The sequence below is a fragment of the Elaeis guineensis genome, chromosome 3 (assembly GCF_000442705.2).
Source record: "Elaeis guineensis isolate ETL-2024a chromosome 3, EG11, whole genome shotgun sequence".
Taxonomy (NCBI): Eukaryota; Viridiplantae; Streptophyta; class Magnoliopsida; order Arecales; family Arecaceae; genus Elaeis; species Elaeis guineensis.
In genome coordinates, this window is record NC_025995.2 from 101,110,671 (window position 1) to 101,134,633 (window position 23,963).

Genomic DNA, 23,963 nt, shown 5'->3' on the forward strand with positions numbered 1-23,963 from the left:
TTGTGTTTCAATTTAGCAAAATCTTGACCAGGGTAGTCCTAGTGAGGAGTCACAGGACTAATTGAGTTGAGCACGATTCAGATGATCTCATCAGGGTTGACAGTTTCATCCTAAGTCGTCCTAAACACAGGGGTCAAAAGGGATGAATTATATGGTAACCATATTCACATAGGTTCTGAATGTTACGATTGTGACTATTTGACCTATCCGATCATCGGGTACCATTGCTAGATGGTCACTTCGATTAGTACAGGAATTGGTTCCTGTGCTACCGGCTTAGGTTCGAACCTGCGGGGTCACACACATTAGAGGTTCCTTTCTGATCTGATAGCTGATTATGAGTCTTATGTGTCTGAGACTCTATGATTGAGAATTAAGATTCTCTGATCATGAGTTCCACACATTTTGGGTACCGGGGTCAAAATTTTAAATTTCAAATTTTGAATTTGAAATTTGAACTCTTTGATCAAGATTTCATATCGATGGTCTCTGATGCCTAATTGCCCATCAGATTTGGACTCAATATTTATGAGAGATTTAATTAGTGATTTGATCGCTAATTAACTCAATTTGATTGAGTAATTATTTTTAGATCAAGTTCAATTGAATTAGATTCAGTTTGGATTGACCCGATTAGGTTAAGTGTTGATCTAATCGCTAAGGTGGTTTAGTCCCTGATTTGATCAGGGGTTAGGCTTAGTTAATTCCTGATTTGATTAGAATTTTATTGAGCCTAATTAAGCCTAATTGTATTAGGTTTAATCTGGTCTAATTGTGCTTAACCTATTTTAATTAGGTTGGCTCAATTTGAATCAAACCACCTTGTTTTAAATTCCCTACGCCACCCAACTTCCTTGCGCCCATTTGAATTCACGAGAAAAAATTTTCTCATGAATTTTCTCCCACGCAAAGCTCTCTCATGCCCATGTTTTTGTGCGCCAATTATTTGGATTAACTTGGTTTGTTACCCATCCAAATTCAAAGGGGTTTTGAATTTGAATGGATAACCAAATAACCATGCGCCAGCTTATCCTCTTTTGCGCGCCCCATATTCCACACGAGAAATGGTTTCTCGTGAAAGTCTCCAAGCACAAAAAAAAAAAAGGGCCATGCCATCTCTTCTTTCTCGCACCAATGGATGAGGATAAGATTGGTTGGCACTTGAATTCAAATTTGATTTGAATTCAAGTGAGCAACCACCTCTTCTTATCCACTCACACGCTTTCAACATCTCTTGCGATGTTTTATAAAATGAGAAAGGGAGGGGGCGTGGGCAAAAAAAGAAAAAAAGAAAAGATAAGGGGCGTGGAGAGGTTCTGAAAAAATTTTGAAGTGTTCAAAATTTACCGAGAGGAGAGAAAAAGGAGAGTGAAGTGGGCGCAGGATTTTTGGTGTGTACCTTAGGTTTCTACCTAGAGTTCAGAAAGTGAGATTGGTGTGCCACGAGTGTCGTGAGTCCATCAAATTTCAGGGAGAGATCCATCAGCCTCTCAACCAACCGTGTAGACAATCCGAAGCATCCGAGGAGTCGACACACATCGATCGAAAGAGTTCGATCAACATCAGCCATCAAAAGGGTAAAATCACGAACTAGTATTCGTGAGGAGCCGATCAGACGGAAGCTTCGTGTGGACAATCCATAGAGGTCAGACACTAGTGTGGCTATGATGTGACGATCAGAGTCCTCCGACGGTGATCAGATTGTGGTGATCGACTCCCATAAAAGGTGATGTATTCTGAACACAGTACAGTAAAAAGTTTACTGTTTCAAATTTGAATTTTAAATTTAAATGCATGCTGTTGTATCATATTTAGATCCTAGTGTAGGGTTAATTAGTATTAATTAATAAGATTAATTAATAATTCTGCTATAAAATAATAATTTTGAAAAATTTTAAAATTATCATTTTGCCCCTGCACTGAATTTTCGCTTCAAATGGTATCAGAGCATGGTTCTAGAATATGATATACATATGCATGCGTAGATTAAGGTGTAATCTATAAGTTTAAATTTGAAATTCAAAATTTAAAATTTAAAATTTGAAATTTGTTAGAAGTTTCAAATTTGAAATTCAAAATTTAAAATTTGAATTTTGAATTTTGAATTTTAAAATTTGAAATTTGAAATTTAAAATTTGTTTGAAATTTTAAATTTAAAATTTGAAATTCAAAATTTAAAATTTGAAATTCAAAATTTAAAATTTAAAATTCAAAGATTGGAAATTCAAAATTTGAAATTTGGTTGAAATCTCAAATTTAAAATTTAAAATTTAAAATTTGAAATTTGAAATTTAAATTTTGAAATTGGTATATTTAGATATACTTGATCCAAGTAACAAGTAATCTAATTGGGTTGGTTGCCATGGCCGTCCGGTAATAGGAGAAAAGTAGGGTTTAAAAGCCCTCTCTTCCCATTCGATGGGGTCTCCTATGGCGGTAGGGGTGCCGATGCAATTATATCCCATGCCGGTGAAGCAGCGAAAGGACTTAATTATAAAATTTATCATGAATGTGTTAGATTAGATCTAAAAAAAAATTCATGATTTATTTTAAGTTATTTTCTGTTATAAAATGAGCAATAGGATTGCTGTTTATGAATTGTGCTGATCCGTTTGTGAAATGAGTCAACACATTTGGTGAACAGAAAATAAAATCTTTCAAAATTTGAAAATTATTTTCGAAATGCCAAATCCTGACCCATCAGCCCAAGTACTTAATTAAAAGAATTAAGTATTATCTAGTAGGTCTAGAATTGTGAATTAAGACCTAATACAATTACATAAACTTGTGGGTCAATGGGTTAGATGAATTAGGTCCATAATTGGGTTAGACCTAAGGTTAGCTTAAAAAATGGACTAAATGGAGTAATTGATCAAATCTAATCAAAAGTTGAATTAGATTAGGTCAAGGATACTCTAGACTCAACTTCAATAGTTGTAGTTGAATGGGTCCATGTCTTTAATTAGACCAAGATGGACTTAATTCATGGCTACGCAGTGGAGCCCTATTTACTAAGTTGATCAAAATTAAAACTAATGAACTAGTTGGTATCTAAGGTAAGTTCGGCAGTTTTGACCAGTGGTTCTTAAGCGGGAGCTACTCACATTGATTCGATCATTGACGAGTTAATGGCAAATCTCCACCACTGATCTCACTTACCTGGCCAATCTGGTAATTTAGATTTTGATTAGATCACTTGGTGATTAGAGCTCACCCATGTCATTAGGTAAATCAGTGTGACTGATTTAGGTGCTCCTAATGCCAGCTTTAATTAATTTTTTTTTAATCTGACTTGGTGAAGTCAGTGGGAGGATTGAAATTGGCTGGATGATTTCTTCTCTACTATCCTTTAATAAAATCCTCAAAAATTATTAGGTCCCTAAAATGATTAAGTTATAATGATAACTAAGTCAATGCCTCCCATTAAGTGAGTGATAATGAGTCCATTAGTTCAATGATCATTGGAGGCCCAAAGGCCTGGTGCTCATTGGCCAATGGAATTATCATTCATAATATGATAATTTAGTTGAGTCTTTCTGATGGTGGTTAGATTGGCCGGCCAAAGTCGGGCCTGATCATTTATTGGTCTGATTCACCAATTAAGTCATGTTAATGGTTGGACCTAACCAGATCTTTTCAGTGAAGGCCAAAGCCTACTGATTAGGTTCTGGGGCAAAATCAATTACTATAAGTTGTTTAGAGAAACAACTGGTTAAGAACCTACCCATAGATGCACATGGGTTGACCAACCAAAGTTGGGCTCGTGTGTAGTCTGTGTGGAATTTAGTACCCATTAAGGAATTAAAGTAATTCCTCGAATTGGAGGTTGAGGCTACCGGTTCATAAAAATATTGGAAAAAACTTTAGACTAAAGTCCAAGTCTTTAGTATTAATTTATATACTAATAGATGTCTGGTTTTCCTTTATACAGCTATGGCCACTATCCTGTCGCTCGGGTCATTATTAGATAATGACAAGCTCATGGGACCTAATTTCGATAGTTGGTATCAAAAATTGAAAATCGTCCTTGAGCATGAGCGGATCCTTTATGTAGTAACGGATCCAGCACCTGAGGAGTCAGCTCCGAACGCTAGTAAGGCGATCCAAAACACTTACCAGAAGTGGCTCAATGACCGCACCACCGTCCGATGTATTATGCTGGCAGCAATGAATGACGAGTTCAGCCGCAGGTTTGAGAATGCCCAGCCACAGGAGATGCTTCAAATGTTGAACGACTCCTTTGGCACGCCTGACGACGTTGAAAGGCACAAAACTAGTTGTGCCATTTTTAATTCTCGGATGAGGGATATGGCCTCAGTCACTGATCATGTACTGTACATGATCGAGATGATTGAGTGCCTAAGCAAATTGGGTTTTCCTCTGCACGAGCAGCTCGGTAAGGATGCGATCCTTAATTTCTTGCCCAAGTTCTTCCTCCCATTCCTTACTCATTTTCGAATGACAAAGCCTGCAGTAAACTACCACGGGTTGTTGGGGTTGCTGCAGAACTTTGAGAAGGATCACCAGCTCCATAAGGAGTCGGTGAATGTAGTGGAAGGGTCTTCTTCTCGTCATCGATCCTTTGGGAAGGGGAAGAAGAACAAGAAGAAGAAGAACAAGAAGGTGCAGCCTCATACTGGGATGGTTGCACAGGGTCAGACCAAGAAGTGCAAGCCTGACCAGAGCCAGGCGGAGTGCTTCTTTTGCAAGAAGCAGGGGCATTGGAAGAGGAACTGTCCTCAATACATAGCCTCCCTGGATCCGAACAGGCCGAAGAAGAAGCAAGGTAATTATATGATAACTCCTTGCAACTTTTTCATTTGTGATACTACTGCCTGGGTATTGGATACCGGAAGCCCTTATCATATTTGTAATTCGATACAGGGTCTGCAGGTTAGTAGGAGATTTGATGAAGGCGAGAGGTTCCTGAACGTTAGAGATGGAAGCAAAGTTCCAGTTCTAGCTTTAGGAATCATGAGTCTTGTAATCAATTCTCGTAATGTAATTCTGAGTGAATGTCACTATTGTCCAAGCTTTTTATTAAATATTATTTCTGTAGGCCTTTTGGCCATGTACGGTTATAATTTTTTAATAAAAAAAATATTTACAATATTATTTTGAATGGTATTATAATGTTTGTTGGATAATTAAATAATAAAATTTACTTACTATCACAGCCTGTTAATGTGGTTCAAAATTTCGGTAAACGCCCTAGAATAGATAATGTGTCAGAAGTCTACCTTTGGCACTGTAGGCTAGGTCATATCAATAAGAACAGGATAAACAGGTTGGCTCAAGAAGGAATTCTTGAACTTGGTGATTGTGAATCACTTCCAACCTGTGAGTCTTGTCTTCTTGGAAAGATGACCAAGTCACCTTTTACTGAAAAAGATGAGCGAGCCAGTGAACTCTTGGGTCTGGTACATTCTGATGTATGTGGACCTATGAGCTCAAGTGCAAGAGATGGATATTTCTACTTCATAATCTTCACAGACGACCTATCGAGGTATGGGTATGTCTACTTAATGAAGCATAAGTCGGAGTCGTTTGAAATGTTCAAACTATTCCAAAATGAGGTAGAAAAATAAACTGGGAAGTGTATTAAAATTCTTCGATCTGATCGAGGAGGTGAATACCTTTCCAATGAGTTTCTGACGTATCTAGGGAAGAATGGGATTCTCTCTCAGTGGACTCCTCCTGGAACATCACAACATAATGGTGTGTCTGAAAGGAGGAATCGGACCTTATTGGACATGGTTCGATCCATGATGGGGTTTGCTGGTCTGCCGATCTTCCTCTGGGGATATGCGCTCGAATCGGCTTGTTACCTTCTAAATAGAGTTCCGAGTAAGTCTATAGCCAAAACGCCATATGAGATATGGATAGGATGTAAGCCAGTACTCTCGCACCTTAGGGTTTGGGGGTGTCCGGCTTATGTTAAACGTTTAATTACAGACAATCTTGGACCTAGGTTTGACAAGTGTAATTTTATAGGGTACCCAAAAGAGACCAAAGGGTATTATTTCTACCTTACTGATGAGCAAAAGGTGTTTGTCAGTCTTAAGGTAATCTTTTTAGAAAAGGAGTTCCTTAGTGAAGGAACTGTTGCCTCTAAGGTCGAACTTGACGAAGTTCGACAGGTGGAAAAATCGACACATGTTACTGAACCTGAATCGAATTTGATTAGATCAGATCCAGAGCCCATTGATTATGCACCCTTAAGGCGGTCTGATAGAGTACCGCATCAACTGGACAGATACTATGGTTTCTTGGTCTGGGATGACGATCCTGTCGAACTTGATGAAAACGATGAGGATCCGATCACCTACATGGATGCAATGCAGAGACCTGACTCTGAGAAATGGCTAGAGGCCATGAAATCCGAAATGGAGTCCATGAAGGTCAACGATGTGTGGACATTGGTTGACTCACCCGAAGGAGTGAAACCCATAGGGTGTAAGTGGGTCTTCAAGAGGAAGAGGGGCGCAGACGAAAAGGTGGAGACCTATAAAGCCCGTCTGGTTGTCAAGGGATATCGTCAATGTTATGGTATAGACTATGACGAGATATTTTCTCCTATAGCAATGTTCAAATCCATTCGGATTTACTTGCGATAGCTGCCCATCTAGACTATGAAATCTGGCAGATGGATGTGAAGACAGCTTTCCTAAACGGAGAGCTGGACGAAGAGGTGTATATGATACAACCTGAAGGGTTCACATCCACAGATGAGTCTAAGGTATGCAAGCTACAAAGATTCATTTATGGACTTAAGCAGGCATCTCGGAGTTGGAACATATGTTTTGATAGGACGATCAAAACGTATGGCTTCGTTAAGAATGGAGAAGAGCCCTGCATTTATAAGTGGGCTAATGGTCCAGTAGTAGTATTTCTTGTATTGTATGTGGATGACATTCTCTTAATCGGGAATAATGTCCCTGCATTACAGGGAATAAAGATTTGACTATCATCACAGTTCTCCATGAAGGATCTAGGAGAAGCTTCCTACATCCTAGGGATGAGGATCTATAGAGATAGATCCAAAAGGTTGCTTGGCTTATCCCAGTCCACGTACATTGATACTATGCTGAAAAGGTTCAGCATGGAGAATTTCAAGAAAAGGCTATCTACCGATAGGCCATGGAATTTCTCTCTCGAAAAGGGATTGTCCGACAACACCTCAAGAGAGAGAGCGTATGGGTAGGATTCCATATGCTTCGACAGTGGGATCTATCATGTACGCCATGACATGTACACGATCAGATGTGGCATACTCACTAGGGGTAGTGAGTAGATACCAATCTGATCCAGGAGAGAATCACTGGAAGGTTGTTAAAACCATTCTGAAGTATTTAAGAAATACTAAGGACCAGTGGCTTGTATATGGTGAATCGGACTTGAGACTTATAAGGTTTACAGACTCTAGTTTCTAGTCTAATCGCGATGACAGCAAGAGTGTGTCAGGATTTATTTTTACCCTTAATGGTGGGGCTGTCTGCTGGAAGAGTTCCAAGCAGCACACTGTGGCTGATTCAGTATGCGAGGCGAAGTATATTGCTGCATCAGATGCTGTCAAAGAAGCGGTATGGCTGAAGAAATTCATCACTGAGCTCGGAGTAGCACCCTCCCTTGTTGGTCCAGTTTTGCTCTACTGTGACAGCTCTGGAGCCATTGCTCAGGCGAAGAAACCGAAGGCACACCAACGGACGAAACATATTCTGTGCCGCTACCATCTCATCCGAGAGATCGTGGATCGAGATGACGTCGACCTTCAGAAGATCGACGGGAAGGAGAACCTGGCCGACCCATTCACTAAAGCCATTGCGGTGAAGGAGTTCAACTTCTATTAGTCGAAGATGAGTATTAGATACTGCACCGATTGGCTTTAGGCCAAGTGAGAGATTGTTGGGAATAGTATCCCAAAGTCAATCGTCAGCCTATTGACGGTTGTGCTCCTTTTGTATTAATACATAAATTATAAATAAATAAAAGTTATTTTGATATTTTTTCATCACAAATGTTTCATCTTCTAATGAACTCCTATGTTGTGGTGAAGTCCTTAGGACTATTTAGACTCGACAAAGGAGGATTTGTCGCTTAGTCCTTAAACCTGTTCGCGACCAAATGATACGTTGTTATCAAGGACGACAATGTTTATCGAGCATAGGTCGTTGTGTGCCATATGGGTTGGTTGTCCTCATAATCAAGGAGTGTGGAGATACTGATATGGCATACAGGTGAGATGTAATGGTACATCTGCACTGAACGTGATCGACTCCGGAGCTATTTCTGCTGTCAAGATTTGCTCCGATGGGATATGGGTATAAATGTCCCTCCGACCTGAAACCACCATGGTGACTTGCAAGCAACTCACTGCACTTAGGCACTGGACTACCTGAATTTCTAATTCAGTGACGGAAGGCTGCTGGGTGTAGTCAAGTACTTGACTTGTCGGTGCGTGTGTCAAGATGGGATTGACTACTCCAATTTAGGAGCTGTGTATAGTCGTGTTTCAATTTAGCAAAATCTTGGCCAGGGTAGTCCTAGTGAGGAGTCACAGGACTAATTGAGTTGAGCATGATTCGAATGATCTCATTAGGGTTGACAGTTTAACCCTGAGTCGTCCTAAACACAGGGGTCAAAAGGGATGAATTATACGGTAACCATATTCACGTAAGTTCTAAATGTTGCGATTGCGACTATTAGACCTATCCGATCATCGGGTACCATTACTAGATGGTCACTTCGATTAGTACAGGAATTGGTTCCTGTGCTACCGGCTTAAGTTCGAACCTGCGGGGTCACACACATTAGAGGTTTCTTTCTGATCTGATGGCTGATTATGAGTCTTATGTGTCTGGGACTCTATGATTGAGAATTAGGATTCTCTGATCATGAGTTCCACACATTTTGGGTACCGGGGTCAAAATTTTGAATTTCAAATTTTGAATTTAAAATTTGAACTCTTTGATCAGGGTTTCATATCGATGGTCTCTGATGCCTAATTGCCCATCGAATTTGGACTCAATATTTATGAGAGGTTTAATTAGTGATTTGATCGCTAATTAATTCAATTTGATTGAGTAAGTATTTTTAGATCAAGTCTAATTGAATTGGATTCAGTTTGGATTGACCCGATTAGGTTAAGTGTTGATCTAATCGCTAAGGTGGTTTAGTCCCTGATTTGATCAGGGGTTAGGCTTAGTTAATTTTTGATTTGATTAGGATTTTATTGAGCCTAATTAAGCCTAATTATGTTGGGTTTAATCTGGTCTAATTGTGCTTAACCTATTTTAATTAGGTTGGCTCAATTTGAATCAAACCACCTTGTTTTAAATTTCCTGCGCCACCCAACTTCCTTGCGCCCATTTGAATTCACGAGAAGAAATTTTCTCATGAATTTTCTCCCACACAAAGCTCTCTCATGCCCATGTTTCTGTGCGCCAATTATTTGGATTAACTTGGTTTGTTACCCATCCAAATTCAAAGGGATTTTGAATTTGAATGGATAACCAAATGACCATGCACCAGCTTATCCTCTTTTGTGTGCCCCATATTCCATACGAAAAATGGTTTCTCGTAAAAATCTCCATGCATAAAAAAAAAAAGGGCCACGCCATCTCTTCTTTCTCGCACAAATGGATGAGGATAAGATTGGTTGGCACTTGAATTCAAATTTGATTTGAATTCAAGTGAGCAACCACCTCTTCTTATCCACTCACACGCTTTCAACATCTCTTGCGATGTTTTATAAAATGAGAAAGGGAGGGGGCATGGCCAAAAAAAGAAAAAAAGAAAAGATAAGGGGCGTGGGGAGGTTCTGAAAAAATTTTGAAGTGTTCAAAATTTACCGAGAGGAGAGAAAAAGGAGAGTGAAGTGGGCGCAGGGTTTTTGGTGTGTACCCTAGGGTTTCTACCTAGGGTTCGGGAAGTGAGATTGGTGTGCCACGAGTGTCGTGAGTCCACAAAATTTTAGGAAAAGATCTATCAGCCTCTCAACCAACCATGCAGACAATCCGGAGCATCCGAGGAGTCGGCACACATCGATCGAAAGAGTTCGATCAACATCAGCCATCAAAAGGGTGAAATCACGAACTAGCATTTGTGAGGAGCCGATCAGACGGGAGCTTCGTGTGGACGATCCGCAGAGGTCAGACACTAGTGTGGCTGTGACGTGACGATCAGAGCCCTCCGACGGTGATCAGATTGTGGTGATCGACTATCCGCAAAAGGTGATATATTCTGAACACAGTACAGTAAAAAGTTTACTGTTTCAAATTTGAATTTCAAATTTAAATGCATGCTATGGTATCATATTTAGATCCTAGTGTAGGATTAATTAATATTAATTAATGAGATTAATTAATAATTTCGCTGTACAATAGTAATTTTGAAAAAGTTTTAAAATTACCATTTTGCCCCTGTACTGAATTTTTGCTTCAGCTGCATAGATCCATTTATGGATTAAAACAAGTATCGAAAAGCTGAAACATCCATTTTGATGAGACAATCAAATTGTTTGGCTTTATCAAAAATATGGATGAACCCTGTGTGTACAAGAAGACTAGTGGGAGTGCTATTGTCTTCTTGATCTTATATGTGAATGATATACTGCTCATTAAGAATGATATCCTAATGTTGCAATTGGTCAAGATATGGCTATCACAAAAATTTTTCATGAAAGACTTAGGTAAAGCGTCCTATATACTTGGTATAAAGATCTGTAGGGATCGATCAAAAAGGATGCTTGACTTGTCCCAGTCTAGGTACATAGACCTTGTGTTGAAAATGTTTAACATGGTGAGAAATAAAAGAGGTTACTTGTCCATGGGTCATGGCATACAACTCTCTAAAAAGATGTCTCTTAAGACACCTAAAGAGAGAAATAGAATGAGTTCTATTCCTTATGCTTCGACTGTAGGATCAATAATATATATTATGTTATGTACCAGGCCTAATATGGCTTATACCTTGGGCATTGTAAGTAGATTTTAGGCTGATCCCGGAGAGGATTATTGAAAAACTGTGAAAAACTTACTCAAGTACTAGAGAAGGACTAGAGATATTTTTCTCATATATGGTGGATCTGATTTAAAATTGAAAGATTATACTAATTCTAGCTTTTAATCTAATCCAGATGATAGCAAATCAATATATGATTATGTGTTCATCCTGTTTGGAGGGACAGTAAGTTGGAAGAGTTCCAAACAGCAAACTGTTGCTGACTCAGTCACTGAGGTTGAGTATATTACTGTCAGTGAGGCTGCAAAAGAGGCTGTCTGGATGAAGAAATTCATCTCAGAATTCGATGTAGTTCTAGGGATTGAACAATCAGTTTTCCTTTATTGTGATAATACTGGGATAGTTGGTCAAGCTAAGGAACCGAGGTCTCATCATAAATTCTAGCACATCCTAAGACGGTTCCACCTCGTTCGAAAGATAGTCGAATGACGTGATATAATCGTGGAGCGAGTTGATACTAAGAACAACATAGCGGATCCATTCACTAAAGCTTTGTCATTGCAGCAATTTGACCGTCACCTTGATTGCATGGGCATCAAGTATAGGGATGATTGGCTTTAGTGCAAGTGAGAGATTAAAAGAATAATGCCCTATAAGTCAATCGCATGTGGGATGCGATCGGATATTTTCTGTAATTTATCTTTCAAGCTTATATAATTGATATTAATATTTAATAAAATAGATATTTTCGATTCATTATATACTGTATTTTTATTTTTAAGATTATAATGAACTCCAAGGTCTGGACAATAGTTTTAGGATCGTGATGAGATCATGCCAGTGAGACCTAAATCCTTAATAGTCATGAATTAAAATATTTTTAGTTATTGGTTCATTGAGTCGGAGATCAATGATATCGGTAAGACTGGCATGTCTTGTGTATGCTCAGAGATGAGGGTGGTTGATTTCACAACCACTTATGTGGTGACATTAATACAAAGATATAGATGCTCATTAGAGAATAAGTTCACTGAATAGACCTATGAAAGAATATCTGATAGAGTCTTATTTACATGTCAGTTGATAGTTCTCTAGTGGGAGTTGTGTAAGTGATTTTTTGACCTGAGATCACCATGGTACCTTGTGTACATGAATCCATATTTTGGTTCACTTCCTACTTGATTCTCTGATTCTTGTATGGGGTGTTCTGGATGCGGTGAAATATACATGAAGATTGTGAGTGATTAATAAAGGATCGGTCACTCCTAATAAGGGAAGCGAACATCTTATGTGATCTCAAGGATCGGTGATTTTGAAAGTCTTTGACTAAAGTAGGATGATAATTAGAAAAGAATTTCTAATGTATCATCAACTGAATAATCATCTTTTGATCGAGATATATATAGATAAGCAATTGGGTTTGACATGTTTCCATGCCCATAGCTCATTTGGGATGTTATTTGACTGAAAGATTGAATTACACGGTAACTTGCCACTGAAGGATATTTTGATAATTTTTTATCAAAATTTTAAATCTTTTGGATAGTCATGACACATTGTTAGATGTCAATCTTGACTTGTGTACTTGTCAGGATTAAAAAATTTTAATTCAAAAATTAATTAGAAAGAATGCTAATTGATTGAGACACTTGAACTGACCTAATCAGATCGGATTAGGGTTACGTCAAGAGTCTGTGTCCACTGCTGGCTAGATTTAGAATCCAATAGATCACACATTTTAAGATTTAGTCTTGGTCTGATTTAATTAAGATTTAATATAAATCCTAAGGGTTAATTTGATATGCTAGCACATTGTATTAACCCAAGTTCCTAAATTGGTTCAGTTCAAAACGTTTGAGCTAATTAGACCAGTTGTTTTTGACCTAATGAGATTGGATCTAATTTAATCTGATTCTTATCCAACTTAAAAGTGTTTCAAGTGTGGAAGGAGTTCTTTGCTTCCACTAGGTCTCACGCCAAATATTAATGCCACCCTCTCTTAATTTGCGTTGAGATGTGAAGAGTCCTTCTTAATGAAGGTTTTTATCCATCTCTTCGTTTCTATCCAGAACTCTATTTATTTCATGCTGTTTTAATATGAAAAATTTATGGGGTGCAGAAGAGGAAGAGTCCTTCTGTGTGAAGGCTTTTCTGTGCCAAAAATAAATTACATTGATTTATTTCACCGTGTGAGAAGTTGGAGTGCCAAAAGTTGGTGCCCCTTGGTTCTTCCTCATGTACCTTCTTCACCTATTTATACGAGGCGTTTCATATGGATTAGGTGCTGAATTTTGTATGAAAATCAGAGCCAATTGGCATGTAAAAGAGAAAAAAATTTTGAAAAAAAATATGAGAAAAAGAGAAAGAAAATTTGAGAGGGAATGTTGTGAGAAGTGTGGTGAGAAAATTAGTAAGTGTTGCTAGTTAGCCCTAGGATTTGATTTTTCTATGTGTTGGAGCCCAAAATCAAATCTAAAGTTGTGAGACTTCTGAAGAGTGTCTTCTTGACGTGATTCTGATGGTAAAATCGAAGGCGACTGGATTTTGGTGTGATCGTACTTCGAGTTCGAAGCCAGCAGTATTCTTGTGAAGAAAAGGCTGCGGCAGGACACCGGTTAGGAAAGACTTTGGCCAATTTTTGTGTAAATCATCATTAGAGAGTTTCTACTTTGGAGTCTCGTGGAAATCACCATCGCATCATATTACTCTTTTGAGGAAGTATAAACTTCTATCTCTTTGCATATTTATTTTTGGTTTTGATTGACATCAATAAAATGATTCTAGGATTTGAATTTTGATTCGATAATTTTAATTATTAAAATTATTGATATATTTATTTTAAAAATTTTAAAATTTAATTTTTGTTGTATGATCGGAACCCAACGTTCCATGCTCCAATGTAATGAGATTTGTCTCCCCACCCTACGTGCATAAGCATTGCCGCCACAAGCAGTGAAAGAACTGAAGCCAATGATCGGAAGCCCGATTAACATATGCCCCAGATGCGGCCCATGATCAGCTCCCCACCCGGTCTCATATACACGCATAGCACGCGCGCTGCGCACAAAACCTGGTTACAAAGCCAGGTGCCCGCCCACCTCCACCGCGCCGAACTCCGAAATGGAACTCCACTGCCCTCCTCTCCCGCTCCCCACCCTCCCTTCTCGCCGCCACTTCGATCCCACCCCTTCTATCCTCCTCCCTCGTCGCCCCATCCCCTCTTCCAAAATCCTCACTCCTCGATCCGATCCAGGTATTAATCATGGATTTCACCACCAAAGAAAGCCCCCTTCTCTCAATCTTTTTTGGCGTCTGGGTCATCGAACAAAAACCTTAATTTACGCCTTCATTTGTTCTCCGATCTTTGTCCCAGGATCGCGTTCTTTTGATGTCCACCTGCGGAGAAGAGCTACAACTTCCGAGGAGACATCACTGGTCTTGTCATCGGAGCAGTTCGAGGCAGCAGAAGATGAAGCCACTGCGAAGGGCATCGATGGGGCGATGCCGACGGTAGGAGAATCTTCCTATGAAGCCATTTCGGTGGAAGAAGATGCCGTGGATCGTGGAGAAAGCGAGGCTATTTATCTCTTGAAGAAACTCCACGTCAAGGTATAGGGCATATAATTCCATTTATTGGAGTCACTTTCTCGTGAGCCTATAATTCCAGTTTTTGGATGAATTTTTTTCTATACTGCGTCCGCATCATGTTGTGTATATTTGCCAAATCCATCTGCAATGCATAAACTAAGAGCCCGCTGAAAAGTTGGTTCTTTGGCATCAATTCATTACCTGATGGATTTCCCCAACGTGGCCCCAGAGAAGTGATTTCACCTCCTCGTCTAGGATCCTTTAAGACATTGGTTTGTATACTGGGAAGAACAATTGGAGAACATTCATACAAAAAGTTAGGAAAGGCATCTCCTTGAAGCTCTTTTATCTCCTTGAAGCTCTTTTGCATCTTCATTGCTGGAAATTAACCTTGGTGCATCTTGGCCTAGAAAAGATCCTCACGTATATAAACTCTTCAGTAAAGGCTTAGATGTGGAATGCTCCTTTAAAACTGTGGTACGGACAGTGAGATGTACCATTTTTTCTTCCTCCACTTCAAGAAAAGCTTTCTAGATGGTTCCAGTGTTTCTTGGATTTTCTCGGAAGGAAGAGGGACTTGCTATGGTTTTTGTTAAAGGTGGAAGATAGCTAAAAAGAATTTACAAGACCTGTCAGGAAACCTTTTCTGACAACTTAACTTGTTGCAACCATCTTTTAGCAGTCAGAAGGTTTTTCTGCAATTTGAGGTGGAGAAAATGATGAAGGCGAGGATCCTGAATTTCAAGTATTGCTGCCACATGTCTATGGAAGGAAATAAAGATACCAGGTCTTAGATATCATGTTGCATTGGATTGCTTGGTGAATGGCATGATTGGTAAGCAGTGGTTTCACTCTCATGGGTGGTCTTGTGGATTGAAATTTGATTTTACAATAAATGAAACAAAATTAATAGATATAATGGGAATACATGCGATAAACTAGCTAATAATGAGGACTGGCATGCGTTTGGCGGATATACGGATTTCCTCCATCGAGACATCAGTGATGTGCTTAATTGTAAAATGGTTTTGCTGAATCACAATTTCAAGTAAAATGCTGCAAGTGTTGGAGGATAGAACAAAAGGAAGAATAATTTGGTAGAGAGGAAGAGGAGTAAAATAAATTTCTGCTGAACTTTCTCTTGATTGATTGATTTTTTTCTGATTACATTGAGTTGCTTTTATAGGCCTCAAATATTAATTACACCTAATTACTAGACTTAGGATTACAAAGAGCCACACAGGAAATAGAGCAACAAATAGGATACTAAGAGCCTCACAAGAAACAAGGCATTAGTCAAACTTTCTCAAGTTACTAAGCACCAGCCAACTACTTCTTAATTAATTACAAAGTACTGTTAACAAACCTTCTTAATTTGTAATTTTTAGAAAGTGCTTGAATTGCTCAAACTTGTCAATTGTCACTGCTTTTGTAAGTGTATCTGCTGGTTGCTCTTGAGTGTTGATGAACTCAAAGTAAAGCTCCTTCAATTCAATATGTTTGGATCTTGCATGAAAAACTGGGTTCTTGGTCATGGAAATTGCTAACATATTGTCACAAAAGATAGTTGTAGGTTCTGAAATTTTCTGCTGCAAATCAATAAGAATTCGTCTCAACCAAATTGCTTCTCTAGCTGCTTCATTTGCTACAATATATTCAGCTTCTGCTGATGACAAGGCTATTGAATTTTGTTTTTTTGAGCTCCATGAAATAGGATTTGAACCCAAGCAGAAAATATAACCAGATGTACTTTTTCTATCATCAAGGCTTCCTGCCCAATCACTATCAGTGTAACTAACTAACTCGAAATCAGTTTCTTTCACATACCTGATTCCCAATTTTCTAGTGTCTTGCAAATAATGTAGAATCCTTTTTGCTGCTGCAAACTGAAGCTTACTTGGTTCTTGCTTGAATCTAGAAATAAGACTTACAGATTGCACTAAGTCTGGCCTTGTGTTTGTGAGATAAATCAGAGAACCAACCAAACTCCGATAAGTTTGAGGATCGGCTTTTTCTGCACCATCATCTTGCTGTAATTTTAGATTGGAAGCCATAGGAGTTGCTGCTGGTTTGCAATGTTCCATATAAAATCTTTTTAGCAAGTCTACAGTATATTTTTCTTGAGAGATAAAGATTTCTCCTTTTGATTGCTCCACTTGAAACCCAAGAAAATACTTCATTTCACCCAAGTCTGTTATTTCAAACTCTTTTAGCATGGCATTCTTGAAGGCCTCAATCGTCATTGAATTAGTGCTGGTGTAGATCAAATCATCAACATAGATACATACAATAAGTAAATCAGCTGCTCCACATTTCTTAACATATAGTGATGGTTCAGATTGGCTTTTAGAGAAACCATTTTGCTAAAAATAGGAATCTATCTTGCCATTCCATGCCCTTGGTGCTTGCTTAAGCCCATAAAGTGCCTTGCATAGTTTATAAACCTTCTCTTCTTTTCCTTTGACAGCATAGCCTTGAGGTTGTTCAACATACACCTCTTCTTCAAGCTCTCCATTTAGAAATGCTGATTTTACTTCAAGCTGAAATACTTTCAGTTTTAATTGAGTAGCTAACGCAAGAATAGTTCGGATTGTCTCCATTCTTGCAACAGGTGCAAATGTTTCATTAAAATCTACTCCATATTTTTGAGAATAGCCTTTTGCTACTAATCTTGCCTTGTTCTTTTGTATGTCTCCATCTTCATTGAATTTTGTTTTGTACACCCATTTCAAGCCAATTGTTCTCTTTCCTTTTGGAAGATCAACAAGTTTCCAAGTATTGTTCTTCTTGATGCTAGACATTTCTTCATTCATTGCTTTCCTCCACACATCTTCTTTCACAGCCTCCTCAAAATTCTGAGGTTCACAAGTAAAAGATGCAACATTACATGAATGATAAATATCAGTTAAGGAACGATATCTTCTTGGTGGAGAATCTGAATCTAGATCAGGATTTGATGTTTCAGTTTGAGACATGCTTGTTGTTGTGTCACTTTCATGATGATTTAAAGTTTCATGAGAACCTGCATGATGTTGATTTCTTGTAGGTTCAAGAAATTCTGGAGACAGAGAAACTTGGGTAGCTTGTTCTTCCCATTTCCATGATGACGTCTCATCAAAGATGACATCCCTTGAGAGTATTAGGTGATTTTGGCTTGGATTGTAGAGACGAAAACCCTTTGATTCATCACTATATCCAATGAAGATATACTTTTCTCCTTTTTCATCAAATTTGTCTCTCTTTTCATCTAGAATAAGTGCATAGGCAAGACAACGAAAGACTTTAAGTAGACTTACAATGGGCTTATGCTTGTACCAAGCTTCAAATGCGGTTTTGTTGCGAACAGCCTTTGTTGGTGATATGTTAAGAATATATGCTGTAGTATTTACAGCTTCAGCCCAAAATTGATTTGGAAGACCCTTGCCTTTGAGCATGCTTCTTGCCATCTCCACTATAGTTCGATTTTTTTTTCAGCATTCCAATTTTGCTGAGGAGTGTGCCGAACTATGAGCTGCTTTTGAATTTCTTTTTTTTTTTTTTTGCAATAGTCAAGGAAGGGCTTGTAAATGAACTCTCCTCGATCAGTTTTTAGTGTCTTTATTTGATAACCACTTGTTTTTCTGCAAGAGCTTTGAAATTTAAGAAGGCTGAAAATGCATCAGACTTTTGATGGAGAAAATAAATCCAGATCATTCTAGTATAATCATCCACAAAGAGAAGAAAATATCTTTTGTTACTAAGTGATGGAGTTCGTGTTGGACCGCAAATATCTGCATGCACAAGTTCAAGAGGTGCACCAGCCCTCGAAGCTATTTTTGGTAAAGGAAGTCGATGCAGTTTTCCGTATGCACAATCTTCACATACACCTTGCTTTCAATTTCAAAAAGTCTAACCACCATGCTTTTTTGCTTCAGTAGTTGCAAGCCCTTATAATTTAGATGACCATACCTCAAGTGCCAAATGCATGAATCATCACAATTTGCAGTTTTGAGAGCAACATCATAAAATGCCTTCAAGGTAAGAGGAAAAACATTATTTGAACTCATCTTTATGGCTGCAACTTTTTGAGTGGAGTTCTTGTCAATTACTATGCATTGGTCATTATCAAAAATAAGCTTATAACCTTTCTTCATCATTTGTCCAACACTTAAGAGATTTTGGTTGATGCTAGGTGAATAATAAACATCATGAATGTAATTTTTCGCGCCCTTCATGGAGTGGACAGCAATGATACCTTTTCCTTGAATCTTCACCTTTTTGCTATCTCCAAGTTCAACATTAGAAGAATAGTTTTCATCAAGTTCCACAAACTTCTTCCGATCTCCTGTTATATGGTTGCTACATCCGCTGTCCAAGTACCAAATTTCCTCCTTTTGTCCAGAACTTGTATAGGAGAAGAATAGTTGATCATCACTTTCTTTTGAAAAGTTTGCTGTCTTTTTGTCTTTGCTGCTTTCTTCTTTGTTCTTATACCAACAATCATTTTCAGAATGATTTGGAATCTTGCATCTAGTGCATCTAAAATGGCAATTCTTGTTTTCATGATTAGTCTTCTTGCAAATTGAACAATAAGGGTTAGAATTACCAGATCTTTGTTGCTGAAAATTTCCTCGACCTCTTCCTTGAGTTCGTCCTCCTCGGTCTCTTCCGAAGCCTTTTCTTTGAGATGAATTCCCTCTTCGAGCAGTATCTCCTCTAGAGTTCTCATGACTCTTCTTTTCTGCAACATTTGCTTTAGCTTGAAAAGCTTGCTCCAATGGTTGGTTGGTGTACATGCTAACCCTCCATTCATGTGCTTCGAGAGAGCCCATCAACTCAAACATAGTGAGTTGTGAGAGATCTTTTGATTTTTCAATGACAGCAATGATATGCTCAAACTTTTGGGGTAGACTCCTTAGAATCTTCTCAACAATTTTCTTTGCCGGAATAGTGTCTCCGCAACTCTTTATTTGGTTGATGATCTCCGCAGCGCTTGAGAAGAAATCTCGAACAAGTTCAAAATCCTTCATTGTCAAATTATCAAATTCTCTCCATAAGATTTGCAACTTAATGGAGATAACTTTATCTGAACCTTGAAACTCCTTTTTTAGAATTTCCTATGCTTGTTTTGCTTTTTTTGAGACCAAATATTCTTGGGTAGATAGATTTGCTTACCCCTTGTTGAATTATTCTCAATGCTGCAGCATTTCTCTTCAAACTTTCTTTATACTCCTCATTTTCTTCTGTCCATGCCATGGAGGTTCCCGTTTTAGGTTTCTCTTGAAATCCGTCACACACAACATCCCACAGATCTTGTGAGATGAAAAGTGTCTCCAATTGAGAGCTCCAATAGTCATAGTGCTCTCCTTCAAAGATGGGTATAAAGTTTGTAGAATATGTGAAAAGAGAATTGGTTGTTGTTGCCATTGAAGATGATGGCTCTGATACCAAATTTGTTGGAGGATAGAACAAAAGGAAGAATAATTTGGTAGAGAGGAAGAGGAGTAAAATAAATTTCTGCTGAACGTCCTCTTGATTGACTGATTTTTTTTTCTGATTACATTGAGTTGCTTTTATAGGCCTCAAATATTAATTACTCCTAATTACTAGACTTAGGATTACAAAGAGCCACACAGGAAACAGAGCATGTCATAGGATACTAAGAGCCTCACAAGAAACAAGGCATTAGTCAAACTTTCTCAAGTTACTAAGCACCAGCCAACTACTACTAAATTAATTGCAAATTACTCTCAACAGCAAGAGCATGATGGAAGATCGTGTTCATGTTCAAACATTCAAGCTATTTGGACTTAATATTGAATGAACATATATTTATATGTATGCTACTCTGGTTTGCCTTTCTGCCAGCATGGTGGCATTAAGAATGCTAGAGGTGGAGGGACATTGAGTACACGTGCAGATTGTGAAAAGTTCCTTATTTATAAGCTTCTGAAATATCCATATTATACATAACCGTCATGTGCTAGGAAATAGTATGGTCAAGGTTGACACCCATGGAATTTTCAAAATGTTGGGCAGTTAGGGCTTTTGCAAAATTTTAAGTCTTAGCCAATTGCTTCTAGATTGAAAAGTTGAATTGAGCTTATTCTTGGATTGAGAAATTCAGAATTTATGATCATCATCATCATCATCATCATTTTTGGGGGGAGGGTTTACTAATAATTGGAATTATTTGGAAAACGCTATTTACTTATGAAATGAAGATATATACATAAAAATATGGGGATTCATTGGAAATGCAAAATGCAATAAATTATAGTTTATATGTTTCTGGAAAGCATTTATTAACTTGTGACAAAATCACAAAATAACATCAATTTTTTTTCATGAGAAGATAAATAACAATCTTAGAATTTTCATTCTTTTGTAGACCAAATACTGGATTGGGGACTTCATCTAATAATTTTTGGACTCTTCTTTTCTCTCACTCAATCACTCAGCTTTAGGAAGGATTCATTCTTGTAATTACTTCTTCCTGATGTTTTTTCTCTAATTTTCATAATATTTTGCAAGTTTGTTTCACCGCATTTTGAAAACCCTGCTGCTGGTTTGGGGCCTTTCAGCTTCACCTGACGTACATTATGAAAGAAGTTTGGCAAGCAAACAACATATTAACAATTTGTGTTGTATATTGTAAAGTTTGTAGATTTGGATCTGTTTCAGATCCAAATCTTGGTTGGTAAACAACAATTTGTTACATAAGGTCGTGGACTGAGATCCAGTTCACCCACCAAATAGGTGATATAAATCCTTGAACTATTTTTATTTCCATTTGATTTTCTTTAAAAGTCACTGATATCTACAAATCAAGAAAACTACAGCAATACTTGAATAAAGCTGGTGTGGATCCCCAAAGTTAGATTTTCTGTTAACCCAAATAAACAACATTCCAAGTCTCTCATTTCTTGTTTATTAACACATGCCAAATTATGTTTTTGAATGGTTGGCTGATGATTAGTATATCACCTTCTAGTTTTACTTGGGTTTCATTTGAGGGTAATAAACAAAAATAAAAAAGGAACCAACAATGCTACATGAGTCTGAGATCCTAATGCAAATATATTTCAATATTTTCTTTTTATGCTATGTGCAATGCATATAACAAGTTTGTCCCAATCAGGACTGGGAGCACCATGCCAATGAAAACATTAGAGAAGCAAGAGGCTGCACGCCATGATAATTTCCAAAGAATAGTCCTTTCTTCCAGGTACTGGGCATGATATTCATTCTAGCTGAAAGATCCACTAAATGGTTGGAAGCGACTGAGTGATTCATTTATTGCAGCCTATAATGTTTTTCCACTAATTGGAAAGGGAATTATAAGAAGGCCTTGTTTTCAGAATCTGTTCACTTGCTTTGCTCATATATTTATTGTATCAGTTTTTCTGCAAAAATGTCTGTGTCGAGAGAGTTGGACCATGAAACTTAAATCGTGTGTTAAAAATGTATCACCACCGTTGATGTCAGTATTGATATTAAGTTTGATTTTTCACTCAGGCTTATTCTCTTAGAAATAACAAAGTACAAAATAATGATGAAATTCAGTTAATTTAAAGTAATATCTGAATATTGCTTGTTATTCTTTTCGGTCATTTATGATAAATCCTTTTATGGCAGTTATTCTTTGTTCTGGCATGTAACGTATTTAAGCAAATATAGAGCTTTTCTGCATTACCCCTTTGTTTGACATATCTATCATGTAGTTGGACTTGGAAGACAACTATTCCATCCTCATTTATGGAACTGGCGTGCTAGTTGCTCTGTGGATATCAGTGACCATCGTTGGTGCAGTTGATTCTCTTCCTCTGGTATGTTCTTTCGCATATCTATGTGGAAACTCGTTGAGTTCCCTTATATGCAGATATAAGTTTTTGCTTTTAACCAGTTTTGATGATCTTAAATTCATGAAACAGTTTCCAAAGATGATGGAAGTCGTGGGCCTTGCCTACACACTCTGGTTCAGCTATCGATATTTGATCTTTAAGGTGGCTAAACTCAATTGTCAAGGTAGCGTATCTTAATTGGAGAAATTAGGTTAATAATTATGCTGTTGGCTTTTACAGGAGAATAGGGATGAGTTGATTGCGAAAGTTGAAGATCTGAAGCAGCAAATCATTGGGTCATATGATGAATAAATTTGCTCTAATTCTGTTTGCTTGCTGCTCCAAGCTGAGCTGTATGATGGCTGGTTAAATCAGTTGAACATGAAGAGCTATATTTTGTTTACATTTTTTTGAGTGGATTGTCTTTCAGTATTCTCGTGCAATTTGGGAGCATTGGACACGTTAGATGACATTGCTCTTTAGTTAATTAAGCATGTTCATGGCTTTGATTACATTAATTCTCTGTAAAGATGTTTAATGATGAAAAACATATGCTGAATTTTTTTTTTTATACAGGTTACCTGGTGTATGCACAACTGGCATTGAATAGATCAGAAATCTGTGCTTTATGAGATATGGTTACATCTGCAATCTGGTTAAATTATGTAGTTACCTTGCCTTGGGGTTGATGGAATCCAAGCTAGCATCTCTCCATGCTCGATTCTAGTAAAATGATTTTGTAATCAATATCTGTTAATTAGTCAGTATGAAACTGAAGGAATCGTACACAACAGATTATGGTGTTCTGAAGCAGCAGATAAAAGGCAACCTATGAGTTCTTGGATTGCAGGAGGCCTAGTACCAGAAGACTTTCCAAGGCTTAGCTTTCTTACGGTAGGTCATGATTTGTTGTGAGGTAGCTAAGCTCTTGCTCAAAACAATTGGGTCATAGGCTTTTTCATTAACTTTCTTGAGAAACCGTAGACTCACATTACATTGCTGACAGTGATTTCATGAAAATGTACAATTAGCTTGACCAGTCAAGTATCATGGTGTTATTTGGGGTTTTGAAGTGCCATGTTGAATTTGCGATGTGCTTATCCTAAGTGATGCTTTGAACTACTTCAGCACAGGAACAAGAGAACCTTGTTTCTCTTCGGCATCGGGTCATTCAGCTTATGTCCTCGCCATCCTGAATCCAAGAACGTGTTGCAGCAGTATTTGGGCCAGAGCCTCATTTTAAGAACAAACTGCACTTCCGAGGTCCACATACAGCTGCAATTACCAGTTAAACCCCATTCCCTCCCGCCCCCTTCCTCCCCGTCCCTTTTTTTCTGGTCAACCAACATACCAGCTGCTGTATGAAGCAAGTTGTTCAACATGGTTCTTTAAATAAATTTAGAAATTTCGTCGGGAAGGTTTGCTGTTAAGATGGACTGTTAGGTGACACAACTGGGCCAAGAATTTACTTGGTAGGTCAGTCATATCAGCATCCGAGGCATCACATAAGAGCATAAGAATATCATCAAAGGCTTGCACCAAGGCACTTTGCTCTCTTTTACAATTTATACGTCCCACAGGGGGCTAGAT

General features: G+C 38.0%; 1 protein-coding gene across 1 annotated transcript; it reads left to right on the forward strand.

The window, feature by feature from the left end:
* The first annotated feature begins 14,027 nt into the window (after nucleotides 1-14,027).
* LOC105041403 (uncharacterized) lies at nucleotides 14,028-22,944 on the forward strand. The gene is made up of 5 exons (XM_010918373.4): nucleotides 14,028-14,215; nucleotides 14,336-14,571; nucleotides 22,254-22,358; nucleotides 22,464-22,535; nucleotides 22,614-22,944. The coding sequence occupies exons 1-5, from the start codon at nucleotides 14,083-14,085 to the stop codon at nucleotides 22,683-22,685; spliced, it is 618 nt and encodes a 205-aa protein (XP_010916675.1). The 5' UTR covers nucleotides 14,028-14,082; the 3' UTR covers nucleotides 22,686-22,944.
* Nucleotides 22,945-23,963: the final 1,019 nt, after the last annotated feature.